This window comes from Passer domesticus, chromosome 10 (genome assembly GCF_036417665.1).
Source record: "Passer domesticus isolate bPasDom1 chromosome 10, bPasDom1.hap1, whole genome shotgun sequence".
Taxonomy (NCBI): Eukaryota; Metazoa; Chordata; class Aves; order Passeriformes; family Passeridae; genus Passer; species Passer domesticus.
The window spans coordinates 12,657,945-12,681,364 of NC_087483.1; the positions used below are offsets into that span (position 1 = coordinate 12,657,945).

General features: G+C 38.0%; 1 protein-coding gene across 12 annotated transcripts in view; it reads right to left on the reverse strand.

Annotated features, from left to right (window-relative positions):
• Window positions 1–23,420, reverse strand: part of COL5A2 (collagen type V alpha 2 chain) — a 172,560-nt gene that overhangs the window by 26,000 nt on the left and 123,140 nt on the right. For all 12 annotated transcript variants that reach the window (XM_064433797.1, XM_064433803.1, XM_064433801.1 and 9 more), the window contains 28 exons: window positions 22,282–22,359; window positions 20,290–20,334; window positions 19,725–19,778; window positions 19,057–19,110; window positions 17,547–17,600; window positions 16,728–16,781; window positions 15,953–16,006; window positions 14,924–14,968; window positions 13,917–13,970; window positions 13,015–13,059; window positions 10,719–10,772; window positions 9,016–9,114; window positions 8,525–8,569; window positions 8,310–8,408; window positions 7,862–7,915; window positions 7,246–7,353; window positions 6,698–6,751; window positions 5,997–6,095; window positions 5,288–5,341; window positions 4,692–4,790; window positions 4,543–4,596; window positions 4,390–4,443; window positions 3,844–3,897; window positions 3,228–3,281; window positions 2,850–2,894; window positions 2,329–2,427; window positions 1,471–1,578; window positions 1,293–1,346 (listed from right to left, as the gene is read on the reverse strand). In XM_064433797.1, coding sequence (XP_064289867.1) covers window positions 1,293–1,346; window positions 1,471–1,578; window positions 2,329–2,427; window positions 2,850–2,894; window positions 3,228–3,281; window positions 3,844–3,897; window positions 4,390–4,443; window positions 4,543–4,596; window positions 4,692–4,790; window positions 5,288–5,341; window positions 5,997–6,095; window positions 6,698–6,751; window positions 7,246–7,353; window positions 7,862–7,915; window positions 8,310–8,408; window positions 8,525–8,569; window positions 9,016–9,114; window positions 10,719–10,772; window positions 13,015–13,059; window positions 13,917–13,970; window positions 14,924–14,968; window positions 15,953–16,006; window positions 16,728–16,781; window positions 17,547–17,600; window positions 19,057–19,110; window positions 19,725–19,778; window positions 20,290–20,334; window positions 22,282–22,359 — 1,824 coding nt within the window. The remainder of the gene's footprint in view (window positions 1–1,292; window positions 1,347–1,470; window positions 1,579–2,328; window positions 2,428–2,849; window positions 2,895–3,227; window positions 3,282–3,843; window positions 3,898–4,389; window positions 4,444–4,542; window positions 4,597–4,691; window positions 4,791–5,287; window positions 5,342–5,996; window positions 6,096–6,697; window positions 6,752–7,245; window positions 7,354–7,861; window positions 7,916–8,309; window positions 8,409–8,524; window positions 8,570–9,015; window positions 9,115–10,718; window positions 10,773–13,014; window positions 13,060–13,916; window positions 13,971–14,923; window positions 14,969–15,952; window positions 16,007–16,727; window positions 16,782–17,546; window positions 17,601–19,056; window positions 19,111–19,724; window positions 19,779–20,289; window positions 20,335–22,281; window positions 22,360–23,420) is intronic.

Consider the following 23,420-nt stretch of genomic DNA (forward strand, 5'->3'; position numbering starts at 1 on the left):
AAGCTCTGCTTTCCTTCATTCTCTCTTTCTTCTCTAAGTTCATCCTCTGCTTTTTGCAGTATTCATTAATAAGGCCAATGATATAAAAAAAACCAAAAGCCCCAGATTTATTTTACTCTCTCATAAAGGTATCAACTCTTTTTTCTCCACTTGCACAGAGCACTGTTTATGTTAGTATTTAACTTTTATAATTATTTGTTAAGTATCCATCATTTTTTCTGAAGATTCATTTAGATCTCACAAACTAGTAAAAAATGTCCTTTATCTCTTCATAAGGCAGGCAAATGGATTGCAAACCCTCCATCCAAACCCACCAACTCCACATAATGATCCTTCAGCTCACCATTACTTCACCTGTTCATTAACTACCATAAGCTCTAAACATCCCTTACAATGAATAAGTACTGCTCTGTATCTTTGGTTAATGTTTGATTTAGATAACCAATTCCAGCTCACAGATAATAACTTTATTAGAGCTTCTGTATAGTAGGGTTTTAGAAAAAAAAGTTTCCTCTTTAACAATAAACGTAGTCTAGACAGGATCCTTGTATTTTCACTGTACCTCAGATTTCCAAATGCTTAGCAGCTAGTACTCCAACTGGTTTGTAAAACCTAAGAATCTCAGATATATTCTCAATTCATGGAAAAAATAACTCAAATAACATCTGGGAAGGAAAAATGGTCAGTGCATACAAAGAAAACCCAGTGCAATTGAGATTATTGGACAGTTGGTCTGTGCAGAGTATGTGCAATGTGTCTTGAACACATCTTGAGCAGACTAAAGACTTTATTAATGCAATGGAGAGTCAAAACTTTCTAGAAGTACCAGCAACTTACTGCTTATGTGAAGCTTAGTACATTTGCAGGAATTTTCACCTGTGAAATTTAAGACAGATTGTGGGCAACTCAATGGAGACAAGGAGAAGGAGTCAGCCCAAGACGGAGAGCTGGAAGGTTTGCTTTTTGCCTATTCATCTCTGCCTGTTCATTTGTTCATATTTTTTACCATAGTCAACTTAGACAAATCCCAAATCAACTCTGAATCCTCTCCATTGAGCTCTTAACCTGCATTACTGATGATACCAAACAGGGGCTTGGAATACAGACACCCAAAAATGTTGTGCACAGCAGTCTTGAAAACTTGAACATTTGGAGGATGAGGTAATGACTGTAAATGTGTGACATACCATGATAACACTGCATAGTGTTTAACTCCACAAGCTGAGTTCCCTAGCACAGGAAACAAACTGTGTGTGAAGAGTAGGTCTAAAGAGAAGGACAGATTTACTTACTCTTGCCCCATCGTTGCCAGCTGTACCTTCAGCACCTTTCTCACCTACGCCACCCTATGGAAAACACCCAGAAAGTCCCAGTTATGGCACTGAATGCTGAGCAGGTCATACCTTGGAATAACTGCAGTGTTAAGGGACGGGTCATGCAACTCAAGAGGACAGCAATAAACACACTTACTCTATCACCCTTAGGGCCAGGTGTGCCAGCAATCCCTCTCTCTCCAGGCATGCCCTGAAGGCCTGGTGGTCCGGGATCTCCAGGTGTCCCACTAGGGCCTGGGCTTCCCTGGAACAAAAAACAAGTTGTTGCCTATTCATCTGAGAAGCATCTTTGTCTCCAGGCTGCAGAACATGTTGTGCCTGTGTTGAAGTCTCTGGGGTACAGTTTTAAGTAATAATTTTATCTGAAATTTGGACTTTATTCATATCCAAATACTTTTCTTTTCCCATTGTGTTACTCAGGAAGTTCAACTGTAATACCGTAGTTCTTCCAAATACATTAATATTTAATCAGTGCATACTGGAGATGAAAATGGACAAAAAAAGACGCTTGAGAATCTTTCTGCCTTGACCTTGATGTCAATAGGTTTAGTACAGAAACTAGGTACAGGTAGAAGTTTCCAGGGGCAGAGATGCTCATGTCTGTTACAGGTCTCACATTAACTAGAGGCACCTCCTGCTTGACCTGACTTTGCTGGCCTAGTCACACGCACAGCAGGTGCATGCATGCAGGCATGAAGCATTTTCTTTTAACTGCTTAGCACTGCCAAGTGTCTTTGTGTAAACTGGCATGGCTCTTACAACATTGCCTGAAGGTTTTCTGCAATTCAGAAATGGCTTTGCCCAGTTCTACTGTGAATTCTCAACATTTACGTATGTTGCAAGTTTTTAATATTGTTATAATCAGAATTGTGTATCCTTCCTTATACAATAGAGACATCCTTCATATTTATAATATAAAATCTCTTATGTTCATGCAAATGAGCAGATTTATTCATCACATCACTGCAGCAATGCAAATCTCAACTCAGTTTACCTTTGGGCCATCAGGACCATGGCCTCCAGCCATACCCTTTTCACCCTGGAGACCTGAGGCACCTGGTTCTCCCCTTTCCCCTGGATTGCCACGTTCTCCCTACAAAATGGAAGATTATCATTTATTTACAAGGCAGGATAGAATTCTGGTATCCTAAATACACCATAAGTGTAGCAGAGCCTGTGAAAAAATTCTAGGAGAACTATTTAAATAAAAACCAGCTTTATGCTTTTGCTGTTAGAGGTGGGCCAAATATGTTGCTCAGCAAACTAAAAATTTATTTCACAGCATCAACCAAATAATTTAGCAGCTAGTACTCAACACCACTTCAGGAGCTAAAAAATGATTAAAGGTGGTAGATTTTACAGAAACTATCTTAAAACATATCCATATTTACACCCATTTTTTTGGTGGGGAAAAAGGTCAAACACCGACTCTAGCTGTTAAAGTCCATTTTATGCAGCAACTTCCAACCTCAGGGAACTGTTATGAATATTTAAACTCTTAAAGAAAACACTTACCCTGGGGCCCAATGGACCAACAGCTCCAGGATCTCCAGGCACACCCTAAGAACAAAATTCACCATTAGAATGAAATCATTATTCATAACTTTATAGTTATGGAAATTAGAGACAAACATTTTTATTTCCAAAGTACTATGAATGTAGATGGCCAGCTCTAAATCCTATCTGTCAATGACAAGAGGTGATAGTCCAGCTCTGTCCAAGAACACAGATTATCATAATTTTATGCCAAAGCAGTTCTTAGACAGCTTTCAGACTACATCAATCAGTAAGTATTTTGAAACAGAGTGGGAAATTCAATTAGAGAAGAAAACACAAAACTACTTTTATACAATAAATTGTATTCTTTTTAATGTTATGTTACACATACATTACCTGATCACCTGGCTTTCCTCCCTCACCTGGAGGACCTGGTGGCCCAGGCAAGCCCTGCAAAAAGTAAATAAAATGGTCACTAACATGATAGAAATTTATGTAAATCCAGACTTAGCTAGGACACCAAGATCATGAATGTTGCAGTACACTCAGTACAAGAGCACACTCTCAGAGGTCCCCAAGGGAAAGAGTTACATGAATATTGCACCAAAGTGTTTCTCCCCCTCTAAATCAGATAGCAGCCCTTCCTTAACATCTGCAGGACATCTCAGCCCTAAAAGTAAAGTTCTCTACAAACAGATAGTGATTTAATTAATACTTCATTATTAAGACAATTATTTTGCTACATATCTGGAACTTTTTTGGAAAGTTTTCAAAGTAAAACTGATTGACATCAAAGGTCCTCTCAAGGGATACAGAGCTGGTGTTTAAGCCTTTGCTAGTTTGGCTTAGTGCACAGCTGATAGGAAAGTTATGGATCATTAATTATTCTCAACATCCTTGCCTTAGTTCTCAAGTTATATTATGCATCACTTGATTGAATTTCTCCAATTTAAATTAATAAAGACATGGCTGTTTATTTTTAATAAAAAAAAATAAAAATGAATGCACATACCTGAAACCCTGTAGGACCTGGAGGGCCTTGTTCTCCTCTTTCTCCTGCCAGACCCTACACAAAGGGAAGTAATAAGTAAACAGAAAAGGAATATAGGCAGGCTCCACAACTTTTTCTTTTCTCTGAATATGCATATTTTCAATTTGGTATTTATTTGCTATACGTTTTTATTTATCCCAGGACAAGATGGCCTATATAAAAGATGTAATAACTGTGTATCATTTCTTTAAAATCCTTCCCCTAAAGATTCTTTGGTAACAAGAAAACATTCAGTTCCATTAAAACCAAGAAAGATGGCGAAATTAACTACAATAATTTTTTACTCCTTGCATAATTTTTTTATAATGGTTAATAAAAGGAATTAGATTACTACTATATATATTTTAATACAAAGCTAGGAATTTTTCTAGGACAATTTTTCTTTGAATGTTCTTGGAATTTTTTGCTTGGAATAAGCTACTGGCATGAAGGTTGATAAGAACAGAAGCCAAAAGAGGGGTGAGTAGATGGAGTACCAGGCAGGCAGAGAGGTAAAAACTGACTTACTGGTGGGCCAACAGGACCAGAAGGGCCAACTTCACCATCTTTACCAGGGGCTCCCTACATTAAAATGACAGGGGAAGAAATCTTGTGTAATGAACACAGATAACAGAAAAGCACCATTTTCCATAATCACTGCAAATTAACAGCCACACTCACTCTCTGTCCTGGGACTCCTGCATTGCCTGCTTCTCCAGGCTTTCCAGGATCACCCTAAATCGCAGAAATAAAAATGACCAGGTTTAGATATTTTTCACCCATAAAATATACAGAAATGGTTCAAGTCAAAAAGGGATTGCCATACTCACACTACTACCCTTTGGTCCAGGAAGGCCCATGCTGCCTGGCTGACCTCTGATTCCTATGGAGCCTGCTGGACCTGGACGTCCATCTTCCCCAGGAGCACCCTGCAGACATAAAGCATTTTCCACATTGAAGTCTAAATATATTTAATCATATGAATTTATTAATCCCAAGAAAATGCTTGTATATACAAAGAAAATAACATTAACCTGGCTTGGGGCTTCACTTATCAGTCAAAATGTCTTTACAGAAGACGTAACAATAGCCACACCGCTAGATTTAACCAAATGCTATGCAATTATTAGAACTTAAACATGTACAAATAATTTATTGTGTCCTTAAAGCAACAACTAGAAAAATATTTCGTTCAGACATTTAACAATGATGCAGCAGGTGGTAAGCAAGAGACACTGCTACACATACAAAACTAAACAAACGTTGTTGGTACTAATTTTGAAGTTAGGAATGTAAAGTGAACTATCAAAAGAGAAGATGAGCCTTAATAAAGAAAGAAAACTCATGTTAATAAAAACAATTTCAGTGAGGTGGGATCTTTGAATTATTGTGACATTAACTGAAAAGACTAATTTTTGTCACTTACCAAGGGGCCAAGCTTTCCTTCAGGGCCTTGAACACCTGGATTTCCTGTCAAACCCTAAAAGCAGGAATAGTATTGGTGTTAGGTCTGTAATTCTATAACAATAAAGAAACATTTAAAAAGCCCAAAGAAATGCTTGATTACTGCTATAGCACAAAGTTCTCCATGTTAAAGGTCTTCATCCTTGTATTCACTTTACACTTTCATCCTCACTATCTTTGATTTTTCTTCTCCCTATTATTTCTTGCTTTACACCTCTTGAGCTTCTCACAGGCTCATCTTTATTTCTGCCATGATCTATATCACATTTTATTGCTCCCTTTATCCCCTTTTTCTGATATTTTGAATTGTCCTCCAATAATTTCCCTGAAAAAAAATCTCTAGATAATATGTACCATTCAGTGTTCTATGTTATCAATAACCAAGTCAATGAAGGTTGGCCTTCAATCCATGTTACCTGTGGCAACTGTGCTTTACAAACACATGTCCTTCATTTGTATCAGGTGTTGTCAATCAGGGCTATTTCTCCTTTTTCTAAGACAAAACCTGTGCTTCCCACCATCAGCAGGAAATAAAGACAGGTCTTTTCTCCTTTAGCCCCACTGAAACCTGTCTGCCCTTCCTTAACAGCTTCTGAATTCCCCAACATCACTGCTGCCTTGGGAAAATGAAAGGTACCACGGTTTATAGGGTCCTGCTCTCAGTCCCTTACCCTTGCACCTGGAAGGCCAGGCTCACCAGGACGTCCAGGATCTCCCTGACCTCCTTTAGGTCCAGAAGATCCTGCTGGACCACGTTCTCCTTGGGCTCCCTAGAAAGACACCAGTGAGCCACTAGTTAATAGCCAGAACAGTGACAGCAGGAGCAGGTGAAATAAAATCAGTATCTTCTATTAAGAATCTGTTTTTGCAAACAAAGTCACAAATCATTAATACTTTTACTATTATTAGTTTCCTAAGAAGTACTAGACAAATGTCCATGTGAGTCACTTCCCTGGAAGTGTTAAAATCAGTTAGGAAAGCCAGATAAACCCATCTTTTTAAGTGACAAGTCCAGAAAATCACACCACACACAAAGAATAGGCAATTTTTCACAGAGCCCCCTCCTACACAGCAGTACATAAAGCAATATATGAGTAGAACAGGTCAGTCCCTTATTGTGAACATTTCAAAACAAGGAAGCTTTAAGCCAGGGACAAGCAAGCAAAGCTGAACATCATGGGAACTGGAAGTGACTTTCCCCAAAAAATTTTTGTCACAAAACACTCAGATTCTCTTTTAGCATTTGTAAATTGAATCTGCCTGTTTGCCCAAAAGCAGACATTTTTAATGCAACAGTTCCTTTTTATATGTCTGTATGTATGACGATTTAACAAATTACACCATAAAAGATAGACAATTTAATTTCATTTACCTTTGGTCCAGGCAACCCATCAGAACCTGGAAAACCACGATTACCAGGAGCACCCTAGGAAAAGCAGTAGGTATGAGACAATTATCTTAATTTTTAAGTACCTTATTACAAATAAAGGACCAGATTTATGGGTTGAAGATTCGGTTAATTTCCTTACAATTCTCTTACTTCAGTACTTTAACTTGGGAAGTGGCGAGTGAAGTTATGACTTAAAAATGGTAAAAACATCAGTGTCTCATTCATGCATGCTGGACAGCTCCTTCTATGTGAACAGCCTTATTGAAAGCAAAGATGAGCAGTTGTGCAGGTGTAGGAAAAAGTCTGCAATGAGCTTCTCTTATCTCCATCCTTTCATACTATCCTGGGCACTGAATCTCCACATAAAAGTATCCAGTGTGAAAAAATAACACACAGTAGTAACTACTGCTAGGAAAATAAGGTTTGACTACACCCACAATCAAGCTGTAAGAACATCCATGGGTAGGTCAAAAGGTTTTTCAGCTTAGCAGTGCATCTCTTAAGACATATTATTCCTCTAGATTTCTTACCCTCTCTCCAACAGGACCTGGTGGACCTACTGACCCTGGATCACCTCGAGGACCTCTTTTCCCTTCTTCACCTATGGGGCCAATGGGACCCTGCGGACCTTGTGGGCCCTAGTGAGAATAAAATGTTATTTTAAAAAACATCGTTAAGCTCACAATTTCTCATATTGAAACAGACTGTCTTCTGGACACTATAAACATTTTTTCCAAATTAAGGAGAAAAAAATAGTTAGGTCTTGGATCAGTTAAAGATAACAGCTTTTCAGCATCTGCTTTTCTCTTTTACAATGTTTATAAGCTAATAAACTAATTCTGCAGTTGGGCTGGACACTGCTTCTTATAATCACCCACAATAATTTGTATTTTGTCAAGCTGCAAAGGAGTCAAAATTCAGTGAGACTAATAGAAATTTTCAAAGGAGAAGACAGTGGTAAAGAACTATTACTTCACCTCTATATTTTTGTCAGTTAATACACAATTATTTAACTGGTGAGAAAGAAAAGCTGAAGACTGGTTGATAAACCAACTCAAACTATGTAGAGTTGGTTTTCTCCCAAAAGTTACATGGTTATAAGTCTCTGTGTTTCCTTTTCATCTTAAAAAGTATATGGAGACTTACAGGTTCACCTTTGGGTCCTGCTTCTCCCTTGAAACCTGGGACACCAGGGTCTCCCTGAAAACAAACACATGGATAACACCAGTAAAGTTAAAAGTCTGCATAAACTACTTCATCATTTTGTATTATGCCATGAAACAAACATTTCCTAGTTTAGTCACTAACTTTAGGCAGTATAATATGATGCTTATAATGGTTTGTCTTTACCCTTATTATGCTTGTTTATTATTATGTTATCAAGACAAAAACTTAAATAAATCTCTTTTCTGAGGTTTATAAAGACACACTTCTTTTCCAAAGGAGTAGTGGTATTTTGGATACACAGCAGATTCACAGGATCTGCATATGCTACTGCTGAATTTAAAGGAAGCCCACTGCTAATCCCTGCTTCAGTTCCATGGAGTGACACGTGCCAGGCACTACAATTCCCAAAGGGACAAAGCCCCATTACCGGCTGGCCTCGAATCCCGGGGGGACCGGTGCTGCCCTGTGGTCCTGGGGAACCAGGGGGGCCTGATAATCCAGGGGGGCCTCCAGTGCCTGGAGATCCCTACAAAAACAAACAGCAAGCACAATAATGAAACACAATCAAAACAAGGGAATAAAAGAAATTAACTTACACAATTTCTTCAACAGACTACTACTACAGGAACTAGGACTACTTACAGTAGGGCCCTTTGCACCAGGGGAGCCATCTGTCCCTTCAGCACCCTAAAGATAAGGTACCAATCATTAAAAGTCATTTTAATGAGATGGGCAACAATCACAAAAGCAGAACATAGTTATTTTATCCACTTTACAAGACCAGAAAATATAGGCTATTAAATAAATGTAGCAACTTATGCAAATGCTAAAAAGAGCAATAAAGCATGCAAGTTAATGTGATTTTTAATGTTGAAAATCTTATGTTTAAGCTTAAGTTTTAAAGTACTTTGCAGTCTGAGACTGTATTGAGATTGTGTAATTTTCAGTTTTCCAATTTGTAATAAAATAACAAAGAGTTATTGTCAACAAATTTAGCACAAAACAAATGAATGAGACTTATTTTCCTTGGGGAAAAAAGGTAATTTGAGTAAAACTCTCTTGTCAGGTGTTCACCCATAAACAGGTGAACACGCACAAGCTGAGCACTGAGGAACTCAATCCAATGTACTTACAGGAAGACCTTGTGACCCAGCTGGACCCTGAGGACCCGTTTCACCTCTTTGTCCTTGGGGACCTTCAGGACCTCGAGGACCTGTTGGACCTGCTTCACCCTAGGATTCCACATGAGAAAACAACTTCAGGTTATTTTGCTCTAAAATGCAGCACTATAAAGTAATGCAAGAGGAATACTGAGCTTATAACAGAAAACCAATTCATGTTTAAAATTGTTTCTTATCCTTAAAATGCAATTTTGCTTACCTTATTTTGCTTCTATTACTTCTAGGTGAATGCAAACATTAAAAGTACAGACAGGATTTTTTTCTCAATGTATACAAGACAAGGAAACTCTGCAGAAAAGCAGCACTATCCAGGAGTCCAAATCAGACCTGTCTCTAAAATCCCACTACGTGTCTGTAATTTTACATGGTTTTTTTAACCTTCATTAACAGCAAAGCTTAAGATTTAGATATGGTAACACATCAGGGATTGGTTGATTTGTTGTTTTGGGGTTTTTTTTTTCACAACACAGATGAACTCACTGTTACAGATCTATATTAAATATCAAATCCCTGTAAGATTAGACTGGATGATAAAAAAATTCCTCCCAGCATCTTCTTTGAGTTTTAATTTTATATAGGAATTATGCCTTTTGGAACTGATGGCTGGCTGTTAATATCACATCTTCACAGTATAATCTGCTGAGTTTTTATGAGTTCAAAGCAACTATTCCAACTTTACATCATCTGATGATCAAACTGGAAGGCAGCTTCTCCTTTTCAAAAGCTCCATCATGTGACAGCTTTTTTAAACATTTCCTTAGGTAAAACCCAGCTGAGCCATACTAAAACATTTTATGACACGCAATACAAGGGCTATCATTTAACTGTACACTCCTCTTGTCTAGACTGTGCTTTTTCCAAGAAAGGTTGGAGCAGATGATCCTAGAGGTCCTCTGGTAACCTGATATTCCATGACTCTATAACTAAGTTGATACTGTATTAAGACTTGTTTCCAAACAGTGTCATGAATCTTGCCAACTTCACAACAGCACAAAAACATCTGCTTATCTTGGCTACCTGACCAATTGAGAGTTTCTTCTTGTATAACATTTTCTTATCATGTTTTAGGAGTGTAAAAGGACAAAGAGGAGCAGCTGGATTCAGGGCATGTATAACAAGTATAAGGGAGCTGTTGGAGTGAATTTTTTTCATTTCACAGAACAATCACTCCAAGCCACAAAAGGTAGCACCTGTAATTTGCTCTGTTGTGATGAACTGCACACCTCTGTTGGGGTTCAGGCATTTCCCCCTTACCAGTCTAGATCATCCCAAAAAGTTTCCTTGGCCAAAACTAGAAGTTTCAGCACTAGAAGGTCCTGCCTCCATATTGTCTTCAACTTGCCTTCACAACTTCACTTCTAGCAATGTATCTTTGAATATTCTGGACAAAATTCCTGAAGCACAGCATGGCAGTCATCTTATAACCACCCCCTGACATGAGCAAAAGGGAAAGCAAGATATCTTAATAGTGGTGAATTGCAATTGCTTTATTTGACTTTGGGTTTTATCTTGTGTCTGAAGGTCTTGACTAAGAGTGATTTCACAGCAGCTCCTGGGGATCTGTACACGTCAGTCTGAACTCTGTGCAGTTAGTACACATTTTTAGTTGTGTGATGTTAGACATTTTAAAAAGACATTTTCATTTTATTTTTTACCTTTATGCCAGGAATGCCAGGAAAACCTGGAGATCCAGTTATACCAAGTGGGCCCTAGAAAAGACAGACACAAAGCTGTAATTCAGTGGTTTAGATCACACAGATTAGTATCTCATCCCTGGGTAAATGTGAGTCTAGAATTAGCTGTATTTTTAGTCATAAAACATTGGATTATAACAAAATCAAAGTAACTATAAATATCAGGTTTTTAAGCAATACATATACATTTTATGGAATTATGGCGCACTTCTTTAATAATGTGTTTGCTGACTTCAGCAAAGCTACAGCTCTTGATTCAGCTATTAATGCCTGAATTGCAATGTACACAATTCATAGTGAACAATTATGGAATCAAGATTCCTAAACTCACAGGAAAATCCATTTGCAAGCTGTAAAACACAGATCTTGTATCAAAATTTCAGGGCTAGAGAGACAAAGATGTTTCCATTTCCATAATGTCTCTTGTGCTGTACAGGACATTCAAGAGAACTTTCTACTGTATTCCAAAGGCTTGGGAGGGCGGCACACAGTGGTTATTAATACTCACTGCAACACTGGTCCCAGATAATTCCTCTGTCTTTTCCTGATTTTCTGTCTTTTTTTTAAAATACAATTCATGCTGAGAAAAAATGTTCTATGTAACAAAGCTCTCCTGACAAAGTTAATCAGAACAATCTGTCCCACTGAGCATTAATTACAGACAACATTTCTGCTGTGACCTTGCACTGGATTTCTACAGAACTGATGTAATAGCTCACCAAATATATTTTTGAAAACCTATGTCCCAGTTTACTGGATCACAAATAATATCTGCCAAATCTCTCTCTTGTTGCAGGAAGAGTTCCAGGATTGGGCTATACCACTGCACTGACCCAAATAACAACACATTTCATTAACTCTTTCTCCAGTGAGAAACATGCATTGAGGACAAGTATCTCCCTTGTGACACTTCAGCTTCAGCTGAGCTCACATTTTATGCCAAAGAAAAATTACAAGCTTCATGTAAAACCTCACAACTTGCCACCCAGCTTCTTTTAACTTTATGGTTTGTTTTAAATACCAAAAAAAAAATAAATTTCTTTGTTTGCAAGTTTCTCCTAGCAACTTACCTTTCCTTCATGATATACTAAATAATTGAGTTTTGTAGCTTTTAGGCACTTACACTCATCTTTTGAGCTTCCATTACAGTTAATTATTTCTTAATAAAGTGTTTAATAAAACAGTCTGTTCATTAAGATGACACAGGAAAATGAATTTTTCTCAGAATTTTGTCAAGTAAATAAAGAGTGTGCACAGAATGAAATTCTAACTGCAAGCAGGTGTCGTTTAGGGGTTTAAGGGGTTTTTTGGTGCAGTGCTTTTGGTGTGCTTGTTTGTTGGGTTTTGTGTTTGGTTTTTGGTTTTTTCTTAGCTGATCACAAAATGGTAAAGGCTGACTATATCAATGGGTAGAAGCTGTTACCCATATCCTACAAATGATGCTTTCAAAAAAAAACCAAACAAACATAAATACTGCATTTTTAAAGTGGAAGTTAGCCTTGCACAAATAGAAAAACATCACCAGTTTTCGCATGCAAAAGCAACACAAAATTAACTGTATGTCTGGGAATAATCCCCGACTGATGTGAATTCACACAAATGTATTTTGCAAATGCAGTGAGATCCTTTGGTACACTGACAGTCCAAATGTAAACAGCCACGTCTTCCTCTTGCAGCCCTGCTGCCATGGTGGGAGAATACCAACAGCCCTGCAAGCCAGGCTTTCTCAGCTTGGCAGACATTCAGACACAGGTCTCCATCCTTCAGTTCAAAAAGTGACTGTCCTTAATTAAAAGGCCCTTTTACACATTTGCGAATGGAACAATTGCAGGGGGCAAGTTGTGCTATCAGTGAGTGCCTTTCTTCTTGCTGACAACAAGCCTCATTTGCCAGCTTTGTATGTGAAGGAAGATAAATGAAGTCATGAACTGCTTTAGATTGCAGTGCATGCACTTGAGGCATTTTCCTCCCTGCCATATGGGCTCCATAAGAGCAGCAGAGCATCACCTCCCAGGAGAGGCTATGGCCAACTCCTCTGCAAATTAAAACCTTCAGATGAAGTAAACTACAGAGGAAAATTTTGCAGAGGGCAGCACTAAAACTAAAACGAGTACACCTAGGAATCGTTCTCAGATAATTAATTCCAGATGCACTTGAATGATACCAGCAACTGCCAACATTTTGTTTTTCTGGTCGTGTCAAAAGGCAAGTGGAAATATAGAGTGAAAAAGTGGGTGATTGAGAACCAACCACTTACCATTGGGCCTGGCTTCCCAGGCATACCATGCTGGCCACGTCCACCCTAGAGACAAAAATAGAAAACACAGAGTATTTGTAAGAACTCTACCTATTTTTTAATTATTTACTGTCAGCATTTGTGATAAAACTAAGGTATACTAAGGTGATTGAAGAAATGCTGGATTGCACATTCATCCAAACACTGGAATGGAAAACTTCTGGAAGAAATTATGCTCCCATTTGAGTTAATGGATTTCTCTATTTCCAGAAAGGACAATATTTTGAGAGTGTCACTGTATGGGGCACATGACACAAGTGGATCATATAGAAGTCATGGGGAGATATGCCAGAAAAACAATACTTGACACTGGATGTAAAAGCAGCAGGATGAAAGTTCTAATTCAAATATGATCTCATAGCAAGCATAATCCCTCTTTTTGCTGAATCAAAATATTTTAAGAAGATAACCTTATTATCTGAAATTAAATTTTTAGATTTAATCTAAATTGAAATCTGAATTGAAAGACTTAATCTTAACTTTGATTTTAAACCTTTTTCCGGACAAAACTGTATCATTATTTCCTGAACAGTAATTTTTGCTGAAAAGAACCTCTCACAAGAAATACAACAGAAACATAGAAGACATTTTTACATCCCAGAAAATCATGCTATCAGGGTATTTGGACTCATGGGCAGCTCTTCTATAAGAAGTTACCATATAGTTACCACTCTCATTTTAAAACTGTTTTTAACTTTTAAAATTTATGGTACAGATGTCACCCCACAAAACTCTTCAGCCCTGTAGCAGGACTCACAACATAAGTGACAAGCAAGTCGCATGAACTAACATTTTCAGGCTCAGGGATTTAAATTGAAGTTAACAAGAGAGGAATTACTAGAGAAAAGGAAGACTTTACTTACAGGAGCACCCTGTGGTCCAATTCGTCCTCTTTCTCCTGGCATTCCCCTAGGTCCCTTGAAGAAAGAACAAAAAGTACATTATACAGGAGATCATCATGTCAGAATAAAAAAAAAGGGTTGGTGTTTTTCACCCCTGCAGGAGTAACTTATCTTGTCCTATAGCAGAAAAGAAGTAGCAGCTCATAAAAATCCTTACAGCTTCACAGGCTTGCCCAGTGGAAATTTAACAAACTGTAATTTCTTGTTTTCTATTCCAACAGTATTTCCAGTTCTAAACACAGTAGAATAAATTCTTTATATACCTACCAGTGATAATAATGCAACTTCTTTCACTAAATCTCATTCACAAATTAGATTCCACTTCAGGGATATTATATTCTACATAACATAGTTCTTCACAGAGAGATGCCATTATCTGATATCAGAAAGAGGCTTTACCTCCAGGAGCACTGCTGAGAGTCAATTTTTGTCATGTAACACTACTCATGCATACTCAGTTGTCCAAAACCACACGTGAATGAAAATTATTCTTTTAAAAATTTCTCCATTTCACTTCCAGGTCATGCATACTTATCCTCACTGTAACCTTCAAAACCCACTGTCCATGGTTTTCTCAGCCAGTTCATTCCTGATCTAAATTACACCAGTTCTACCTCAGAGCAACCCAAGCCAGTTTTTCTCATGTTGAAATCACTCCATATGAGGCATAAACATGCAAAAAAGAAAAATCTATCACCCTACACTTATATGAACTGGGAAGCCATCACCACACCTACAGCCAAGTCTCTGCTGAGCCTTCTGACTTATCATTATTACCTATATCTGTGAATGGAGGGGAAGAACAGCTTACAGGGGACCAAATTCACTGTCAGAGTAACAGAAAACAAGCCTTCATGAAGAGAAAGTTCAGCTCCATGAGCTCAAATGCAGGTATCAAAGCCCTGCAATTCCCACTGGCAATAGCATTTATAATCACTTCTGCAACACCCAAAGCATGTGACACTCACTAGAGGACCTGTTGGACCCATGGCTCCGGTCGGTCCGGACTCTCCCTAGAAAAGGAAATGAAATTATTAGAGAAATGGGTGAAAAGAAAATGGAGTCACATCTCATCCCTATCTTCTGTACTTATGTTGGACCTCAGGGGAAGATTTGCACAGGTACCTGTGTGCATCACACATGGCAAGAACACTGCTCCCCACTCTGATGGAAATGCCATGTTTGTGTCTTCTCTGCCAAGACTGCTGCTGTTGTTGCCTCCACAGAAAGGGGTAGGCAATCTTGGGAAAGAAATATTTTCTTACACAAACTCTCCTTAACTACTGATCTCACATTTAAATTTAGATTTGGAAGATTCCCTTCATTTACTATGTTTTTAATCTAAAGGAATAGTTCTCTCCCACATTCAATTATCACCTATGCCAGGCCAAAAATGTTTCAGCCTCAGCACTGATGAAAGTGGAAAAGCCTGAAAAAAGTGTTCTATTCTCTTTTAAAATATCTTTTAAGCTATCTTGAAAGGACTATCTCCAGCTGGCTATCCTGTGTTACCACTGCTTTGATCTGAAATTGTAAGAGTGGTGCAGTGCCAATGGAGAACAAAGATTCTGAGAATAAGCTAATAAAATGGTCAATTTGATTACAATACATTCCCTCTCCAATGCCTGTTTCTTTTAAGCCAATCTACCACAATTTGAAAGATTTCAGTTATGGATTGCTTTATTTGATTATACCAAGAACCAACAAGAACCATGAACTGTCCAAGTGGAGAACTGCAAGATGTGCATGGGCCCTTTGTTAACAGACTCTGCTGTTCTGTGTTACATACATGTCACAAATGGAGCACTCAGCTCACCCAGTGATCCCTCACAGGCCTGAAGCAGCCCCAGCTACAGCTGGGATTGGAACTTTTGAATTCTCTCCCCCTTATAAAGGACAGAGAGGGTACAAAGCTATCAAAAGATCTCCTGCCCTTCAGGATTTTGGTATTACACAAAACATGCTTAATCATTTATTTGTTTTGGCCATAGAAATACCTTTGCTCCGGCTGCTCCAATTTCACCTTTTGGACCATCAAGTCCTTTCAATCCCTGTAAGTTATAAAAATACAAAGAAATTGTATTTATATATGTACACACAGAGAACACTCCCACTATTTTTGTTAAAGTAACTTGATATTGAAGTATTAAGAATGGATCTGAGGTGGTAAGAGTAAGAAAAGAAAAAAAAATAAAGAAGAAAAAAACAGATGGAATAAAGTTTTTAAACATTTCCTAAATGGAAACCATTTGTACAAGGTACATTTCCCTGGATTTGGTTTCCCTCTTAAAACAAAAAAATTTTTAAAAAAATCCTAAAACAACAAGGAGGAGGCTCTGAGCCATAGGAAACCAATTTATTCCTCCCTGAAGTAAAATTCTGGCCAGAAAACTTGGTAATTTGTAATCACTCCATGTTGCAAACATATCCACCTCTCAAGTTCCCCACCCTAATGCAAGACTTGCCAACAAAGTGAGAGAACTGTCAGGTTTGCGCCTCCTGAAGCTTGGCAGGGCTCATGCAAGCTCCTTCCAGATTCCCAGAACATTTGAAATAGAGTAAAAAAGCACTGGAGCATGTAATACAAAGGTCAGCTTAAAGGGGAATAGCACTGATTTTCTGCAAGGCCCTCTTTCTCTCAAATGCCAGTATTTCTGCTACAGCTGCCTCACCTGTAGCGTAGGCAAATTCTGCACAGATACAAAGAAAAATCTTCATTCTGAAACTGCCAGGAAATATCATCTATATCAGAGGGAAAACCTTGTCTCTTACCCGGTGACCCTTGAGACCTGGGAGACCAGGAGCACCAGGAAAGCCTCGAGGGCCCTAGGTAGGAAAAAAAGAGAAAAAACAAATATAATCCTGATTCTGCAGATAAACCCAGCAATCATGGTACTAACAGGGATAAGGGCAGCAGCAATACCAATATTGCTAACACTCCTTCATCTTTACCAGAGTGAGGAACAGCATTTCAGCAGCTCACAGATGAAACAACCTTGAATTTATTCTCAGCATTATTCACATTTTCACTGACATTAAAAGCTTTATCATTTATATTGCTGTGTGATCAAAGTTCAAGTTTCAGCAAAAGTAATGAAATAAGATGAGTGGCAGGTCAAGTTTTGAGGGTTAATATGGACAGATATTAATTAAGCTGAGATCAAAATTCAGACAAACAATTGAACTAGAAACTCAGACCTGCAAACTGTACTTGTTCTTTCATAATATGTCAGTCCTGAAACATGACAAACAACTGCTACCAAAACACATTTAGCAATTAAACCAAAGCTCTCTTGCACTTAGCTTCCTACCAAGTTTTTCTGGAGAGGCTAACAGAAGTGTCTTGTTTCAGAATATTGGCAATATGAATTTAGAACTGAAATCTCAGATAACAATAGTTATCTCAGCAACAAAACACTGACCTGGAGCTAGGAGTGAGCTAAGACAGGGACTTCAGATACTGAATGGCAAAACTTTCCACTCATAATTAAAAGCAATACCGATGAGCCACATCAGGATGAAGCAATAAGGAACCAGTATCCTATGATGACATATGATTACTTTGTTAAATTTAAATAATCATGCTCTTACTGGAGATCCTGGAAATCCAGGCTCACCGGATTGTCCTGGTCTACCAGGTTCACCCTGAGGAAAGAGAACAAAAAAGGATCACATTAAAACAGGAGATTTGAAAATGGACTTTGTGCATCATTCTTTCACTCAAACAAATGAGGACATTCACATCAGCATTATGCATCCTCTCTTTGCTGTAACAATGTCAGTGACATAAATTAACTGCATATGTACCAAGTAAATGTGCATTGGACACATTAACTCACAAAGGGTTTTTAATCAAGAACAGGGAAAACTGAATGTTGAGCCCACAATGTATCCCAGTCATCAGGAGATGGTGCTGCCACCTGGTTTTCCTGGGAATTAGTGAGTCAACCTTCTGTCATCTTCACACAGAGCATCAAATTGTTGTTCTTTCCCACTGGAACAGCAATTTTAAACTGCACTGTCGTTTGTGACTCTCCTTCTGTTTAAATGTTTTAATACATGTATAATTTCATCCTAGGACATTGACTATTTTCTGTGTGTTGCAATAGGAAAAATAATATGGTGAAACCAAACAAGTATATTTTGAAGATGAATCAAAGCCCACCAGAGTCACAGACAAATATTCCTTTACATGCATCAGTCAGCTCAAATACTCTCAGGATACCAGGATGCAGGAATATGAAAGGTTTCAGAAAAATAGTTTCAGGTCAGAGAGAAGGCAAAGTGCTTCACAAATGCAATTAACAACACCCAAACAAAGGAAATGGGGGAAGTTCTTAGAGCAGTGTCAAGATTTGAATTCCCTGCACTGAGAGTTAACTGTTGCCAAGGATTCTGAAAAATCCTTGTACAGTTTAATGGGAAGGTAGCTGTTACACAATTAATTTCTACACTAAAATGGCATCTGCAGTTTTCTAACTAATTTGCAAGTTAAAAATTATAGTTCAGATGGATTTAGTGTGATTTGCAAACAACTAATATACACCCACCAGTAAGGTCTTGGGCTACTGTTGAGCAGTACATATACACCCATGTAATATATATAAAACATACTTTTTACATAGATATGTATGCATATATGGATAAGGAAAAATCAGTTAGGAGCATAATCAATTATCAATTTTTAAAGAAATTAAATACCAAAATCTTATCCAGACACACGTGTATGCTGCCATTACAGCTCTTCTAACCCAACATGCAATCCCAAAAGAGAGGAGATGCCTCCAACTGACTCCCTGTGATTTATTTTTATGTTTTATTTCAAGAAAGATTATCTCAGTTAAGAACTTACAGAGGCAAGAAAGAGAGATGGTGCTAGACTTTAGGTATGATGATGACACGTAAGGAAAAGAAAGGAGGAGTTGGGAAATGGTTGCCAAGATTCACAGTTGTGATGCTGGATTTAATGAGGAGAACAATTACAAAGGAAAGCAGACAATAGTAGTTAGAACAGGCACATCTGCTGGTTAGTCACTGCCTCACAGATGCCAATGTTTGTTTTATTAAAAATAAAACAAGATACAAAGAATAACAAACTTACATCTTCACCAGGTTTGCCTGGAGGTCCCTCTGGTCCACGAGAACCAACTGGCCCCTAAGAAATTAACATATTTGTTGAGAAGTCAGTTTAGCCATCACTTAAATATCTATTTACTCCATTTCAAAGTCTGGTTTTACAAAAACAGATGTAGAAAAAGGAAGATTTGATGCCTAAGCACATTAGCTCAGTTTTGTGGTGCTCTTTCTAACCATCCTGACCCTAGAAAGCCTGTATTATAGTAGAAGAAAATACAGGATGGATTCTTTAGGAAAAAAACCCAAAACATTAAAAATCACAGCTTCTGTTTGCTTCAAATCTCTGGCTCTTCTTTTTATTTTTGTATCATTATGTTGCCTCAAAAAAAAAAAAAATTCTCATCATCTTTTGTGTAAGTTACACTATCAGGTATGGCTTTACCAGTGCCTAACCATTCTCAGGCCTGTGCTGGAAAAGTGAGAATGATTGTTTCTAATATAATCATTGCTATTCACATTTAAAACAACTCAAATTCACTGATTCATGACGACACATTTTGAACACCACAACTCTTCACTGAAGTTACTTAATAGTTTCAGCTGAAACAACATGACAAAAAATCTGTTCTGAAATTAAAAAGTATAACATATTTTCAATTCTGTTGTAGAAATGTTTGCATTTATTGGTCTTACCATAGGTCCTGGATCTCCAGGTTCACCAGGTGGGCCTGTGGGACCAGCACCACCCTAAAATTAACCAAAGATAAATACAGTTACAAATTCCAAAAGCAATTATAAGGATATAATTTAAAATCCATGACCAGAAAAATCACAGCCTATGGCTGAGAGTCTGGATTCTAATTCAGAACCAGTTCACATTTCCATAGGAGTGAAAGTTGGATAGTAAAACCCCTCAAGCTGTAGATAAATCCTGTGCCATACACAAACCCCACTGGAAACTTAACACCACGCCAATACTGAAACAAGAACAGTCTCCATTTTCATTGCTGCTCACTCATTAAAAAACGAGTTGGGTTAAAACCCTGTTAAAGATCTAATAAACTGTTCTTTTGGAGCCAATTTCTGTGTATAGAGTCCATCTGGAGCAGAGCCCTTGTTTAAATTCCCTTCTGGATGAACGTGCACTCAGCCACAAGTCAGTGAGGATGGACACTGCCCCAGAGATGCACAAACCCCTCTCACCACGAGCTCTGCCTTCAGTTCTGGCCAATTTTATCCCCTCAGGTGAAGCACTCACTTGTTTTCCTTGGAGACCCTGAGGACCTCTTGGACCCACTGGACCCTGTTGAACACACAACTTGTTACACACTGGAAAACAACCTTTCCTGAGTAAGATTCACCCTACAAAGGGCAAAATGGCCTGATAGTGACCACCAGCATTTCTACAGTCTGAAAGGTTTCTACTCAGAAAATTGCATCATGAAACACAAACAGATGCTGAATAACATCTTCAAAGTCCAAAAGCAAGGAGTGTAATTTCATTAGTAGCTGAAAATACGGACTTGGCTGCTTCCTCCAACCTCACAGTCTCTGGAATCACAATAACCAAACTGCCTGTCTAGCTCTATGAAAAAAATGTAGTAACAAAGTAAGAGTTGGGGGGAATAGTCTTCACTTGAAGGGAATGTCATTACTCAGATGAATCTCATCCCACTGGACAGACAAGAATCAATGACAAAAGAAATGAATCTTCTTGTTCTCAGTCAAGCTGAAAAGCAGTAATGAAAGGACACGTTTAAATGTATCATACAAACCACCAATAGAGTTTTCCAAATCATTGTGGTTAGTTACACAAAACTCAGATTGTCCCTTAGAAAGTGCCATGGAACTTTTAGGAACAATCTCAAACCTAATTGTAACTTGTAACATGAAATACTGTTATCTTATTTGAAAGTAATTATCTTGGTTCTAGGAATACAAAAATACCTATAACAGACAACCATTCATTTTGACAGAAATTTGAGACTTATGTATTTTAAAATTCAGTAATTGTTTTACTAACTTTTAAAAAGCAAGTGTAAAAGAGTTAGCAATGGGCCACTGGAAAAAAAAAAACAAAACTAATGAACATTAGAAACAAAACATTCTTTCAGCTGTCAGTTACCCAGTTTACAAGAGAATGAAAAAAGAATGTCACATAACATGACAAAGAGTGAGTGCCAACTGACTTTAGCAGACTTTGTGTAAGGCCATAGATATATTAATATTAAATTTGATCATATTTGAGAATTATAAGAGAAGGGGCAGTAGAAGAGATGCAACACCTTGAGAAAAACTGAGTGAAAGGATTAAGCAAAATAATGAAAGCAACAAAGTAGGACAGACTTGTGGAACAAATCATTTTATGTTCAGAAAGCAAATACACTGCAATAGGACATTCATCAAAAAGTTCTTTGAAGAAATCACTGCAAAAGTTAGTCCTAAAGTATCAAATTATCTTTGGAACCTTTCACATGGCATTGGAACTGATTATGAAGGCTACTAGCAGGGACTTGGATAAGATTCAGGTGGAAAACTCATGGGCAGTACAATCACGAAAGGATTATTTCCTTCAGAATGGATGTTAAAAATATCAGTAAAGACATCAAATGTGAAGAGAGGTATTATTAAGAAACAACCCCAAGAGTTCCACAAGAGATAACTTAGGGTGGTGAAACAGCTCTCACAGACAGCAGAAAATTTCAGTGTTACAATTAAGTCCCCAGTGCACTCAAAGTAAAGAGCATATCTAAATAGTGAGGGATGCTAGTGCAAAAACTGGGCCCACTGGACAGACAAGAATCTGTCTTGTCTTGAAACAACAAAGCATAGACTTAACAGCTAGTTTTGAAAATAATTTTTTTAATTACTATCAAAAAACTCCTGATTTGATGTCACATGTGAAAAGATGCTACATATTTGTTTATTCTGCTTTGTGTTGTGCCTGACAACTTTCAGTCACTCTGCAGTGACTCAAGAGGAGCTGTTTTTTCCTTTTGTACCTTACTATTAGTAGCTGCTATATTCAGAAGGAGAGATGGATAGAGGTGGGAGAAGAAGCTGTCATTTAACAGAAAAACATTTTTTTTCCCCAGGTACTGTGCAAAACTCTACTAGAATATACTGTACATCCAGGTTCTAGAGGCACAGGAAGCTGTAGAGGATGAATTGAAAATGAGCCCCTTTTGGGTTTTTGGACATGCACTCTACTTCCAGCCTCTCTTACAGTACAGGGCTAATGTGGTCTTACCACGGCACCAGGCATCAGTCCCATCTGACTACCAAGTCCAGACTTCTCATCCAGTCCTGCCATCTGAGCTGCAAAGGGCTGGAAAAATAAGATGGGTGATTTTAGCTGTAAGTCATTGTGATTGTTTGTAAGGCAAAAATCCATGCAATCACATCTTCATCATTTACCTTGCTTTTGCAGTGATAACAGCTCAATCCTTGGTTTAAACACTAAACCAAAATGTGTCTCTCCTGTAAATTTGAGGTGTTTAACGCTTCAAAGACCACATGAACACATTATATGCTTATTATTCTATTTCCACGTTAATATTAAACAAGTATAAAATTAACAAAAAAGAGGAAAGCCTCCCACTAAATTAATTACGTTTTTTCATGATTAACAAATTTAGACCAAAACTGCCATATTTCTTCATGTCTTCTAAGTCTTCCTTTTTTTTCCACTTATCATGCTTCAAGTTCAGAAACATCTTAAGATTAATGGAAATGTAACTGATTTCATGATGAGAAATTAGAATTTTTATGCATCTTGCCCTTATCCAGCAAAGCTGAAAGCCACTGCTCTTCCTATCAATTAACAGAAACCAATGAGCTAGAGAAGGGAGAAACTTCAGTGCCCTCCTTCTTATGCAAGCAAATAGTTGAAATCAACAGTTTTATTTTGCTTCATTCAGAGCCAGAGCCTCATTCACAGCAGGCCCAAGCTTACAGTGGCTGAGAACAAGCAACAGCTCAAACACAGATTCAAATCTCCCAACATTTACAGTTAGTTCCTCATTAGATTGGTCCCCAAACACATCTTCTAAAGGCTGGGGACTGCCTGAGGTCAGAGACAGGAATACAAACAAAAAATGAGTTAGATTTCCAGCCACACCTTTCTTCCATATTTTCTGTGGAATTCTATGTAGGATAACAGCCTAGCATCCATTCTGGTGCTTCTGTGATTCTAAGTGATTCCTGTGTGCTGAAGATACTTACGTGGGCTGAGTCTGCTGGATTCAGAACTGTTGGGAAATGTGTCTAGGTCATGAAATGCTGCCCAAAGTTGCAAGCTATTGGCCTAACATGAATATTGCAGATTTCTGTCACTCTAACTATTGTTTTCAGTAACATCTCAGGAACAATGGAATGAGGAATCATAAC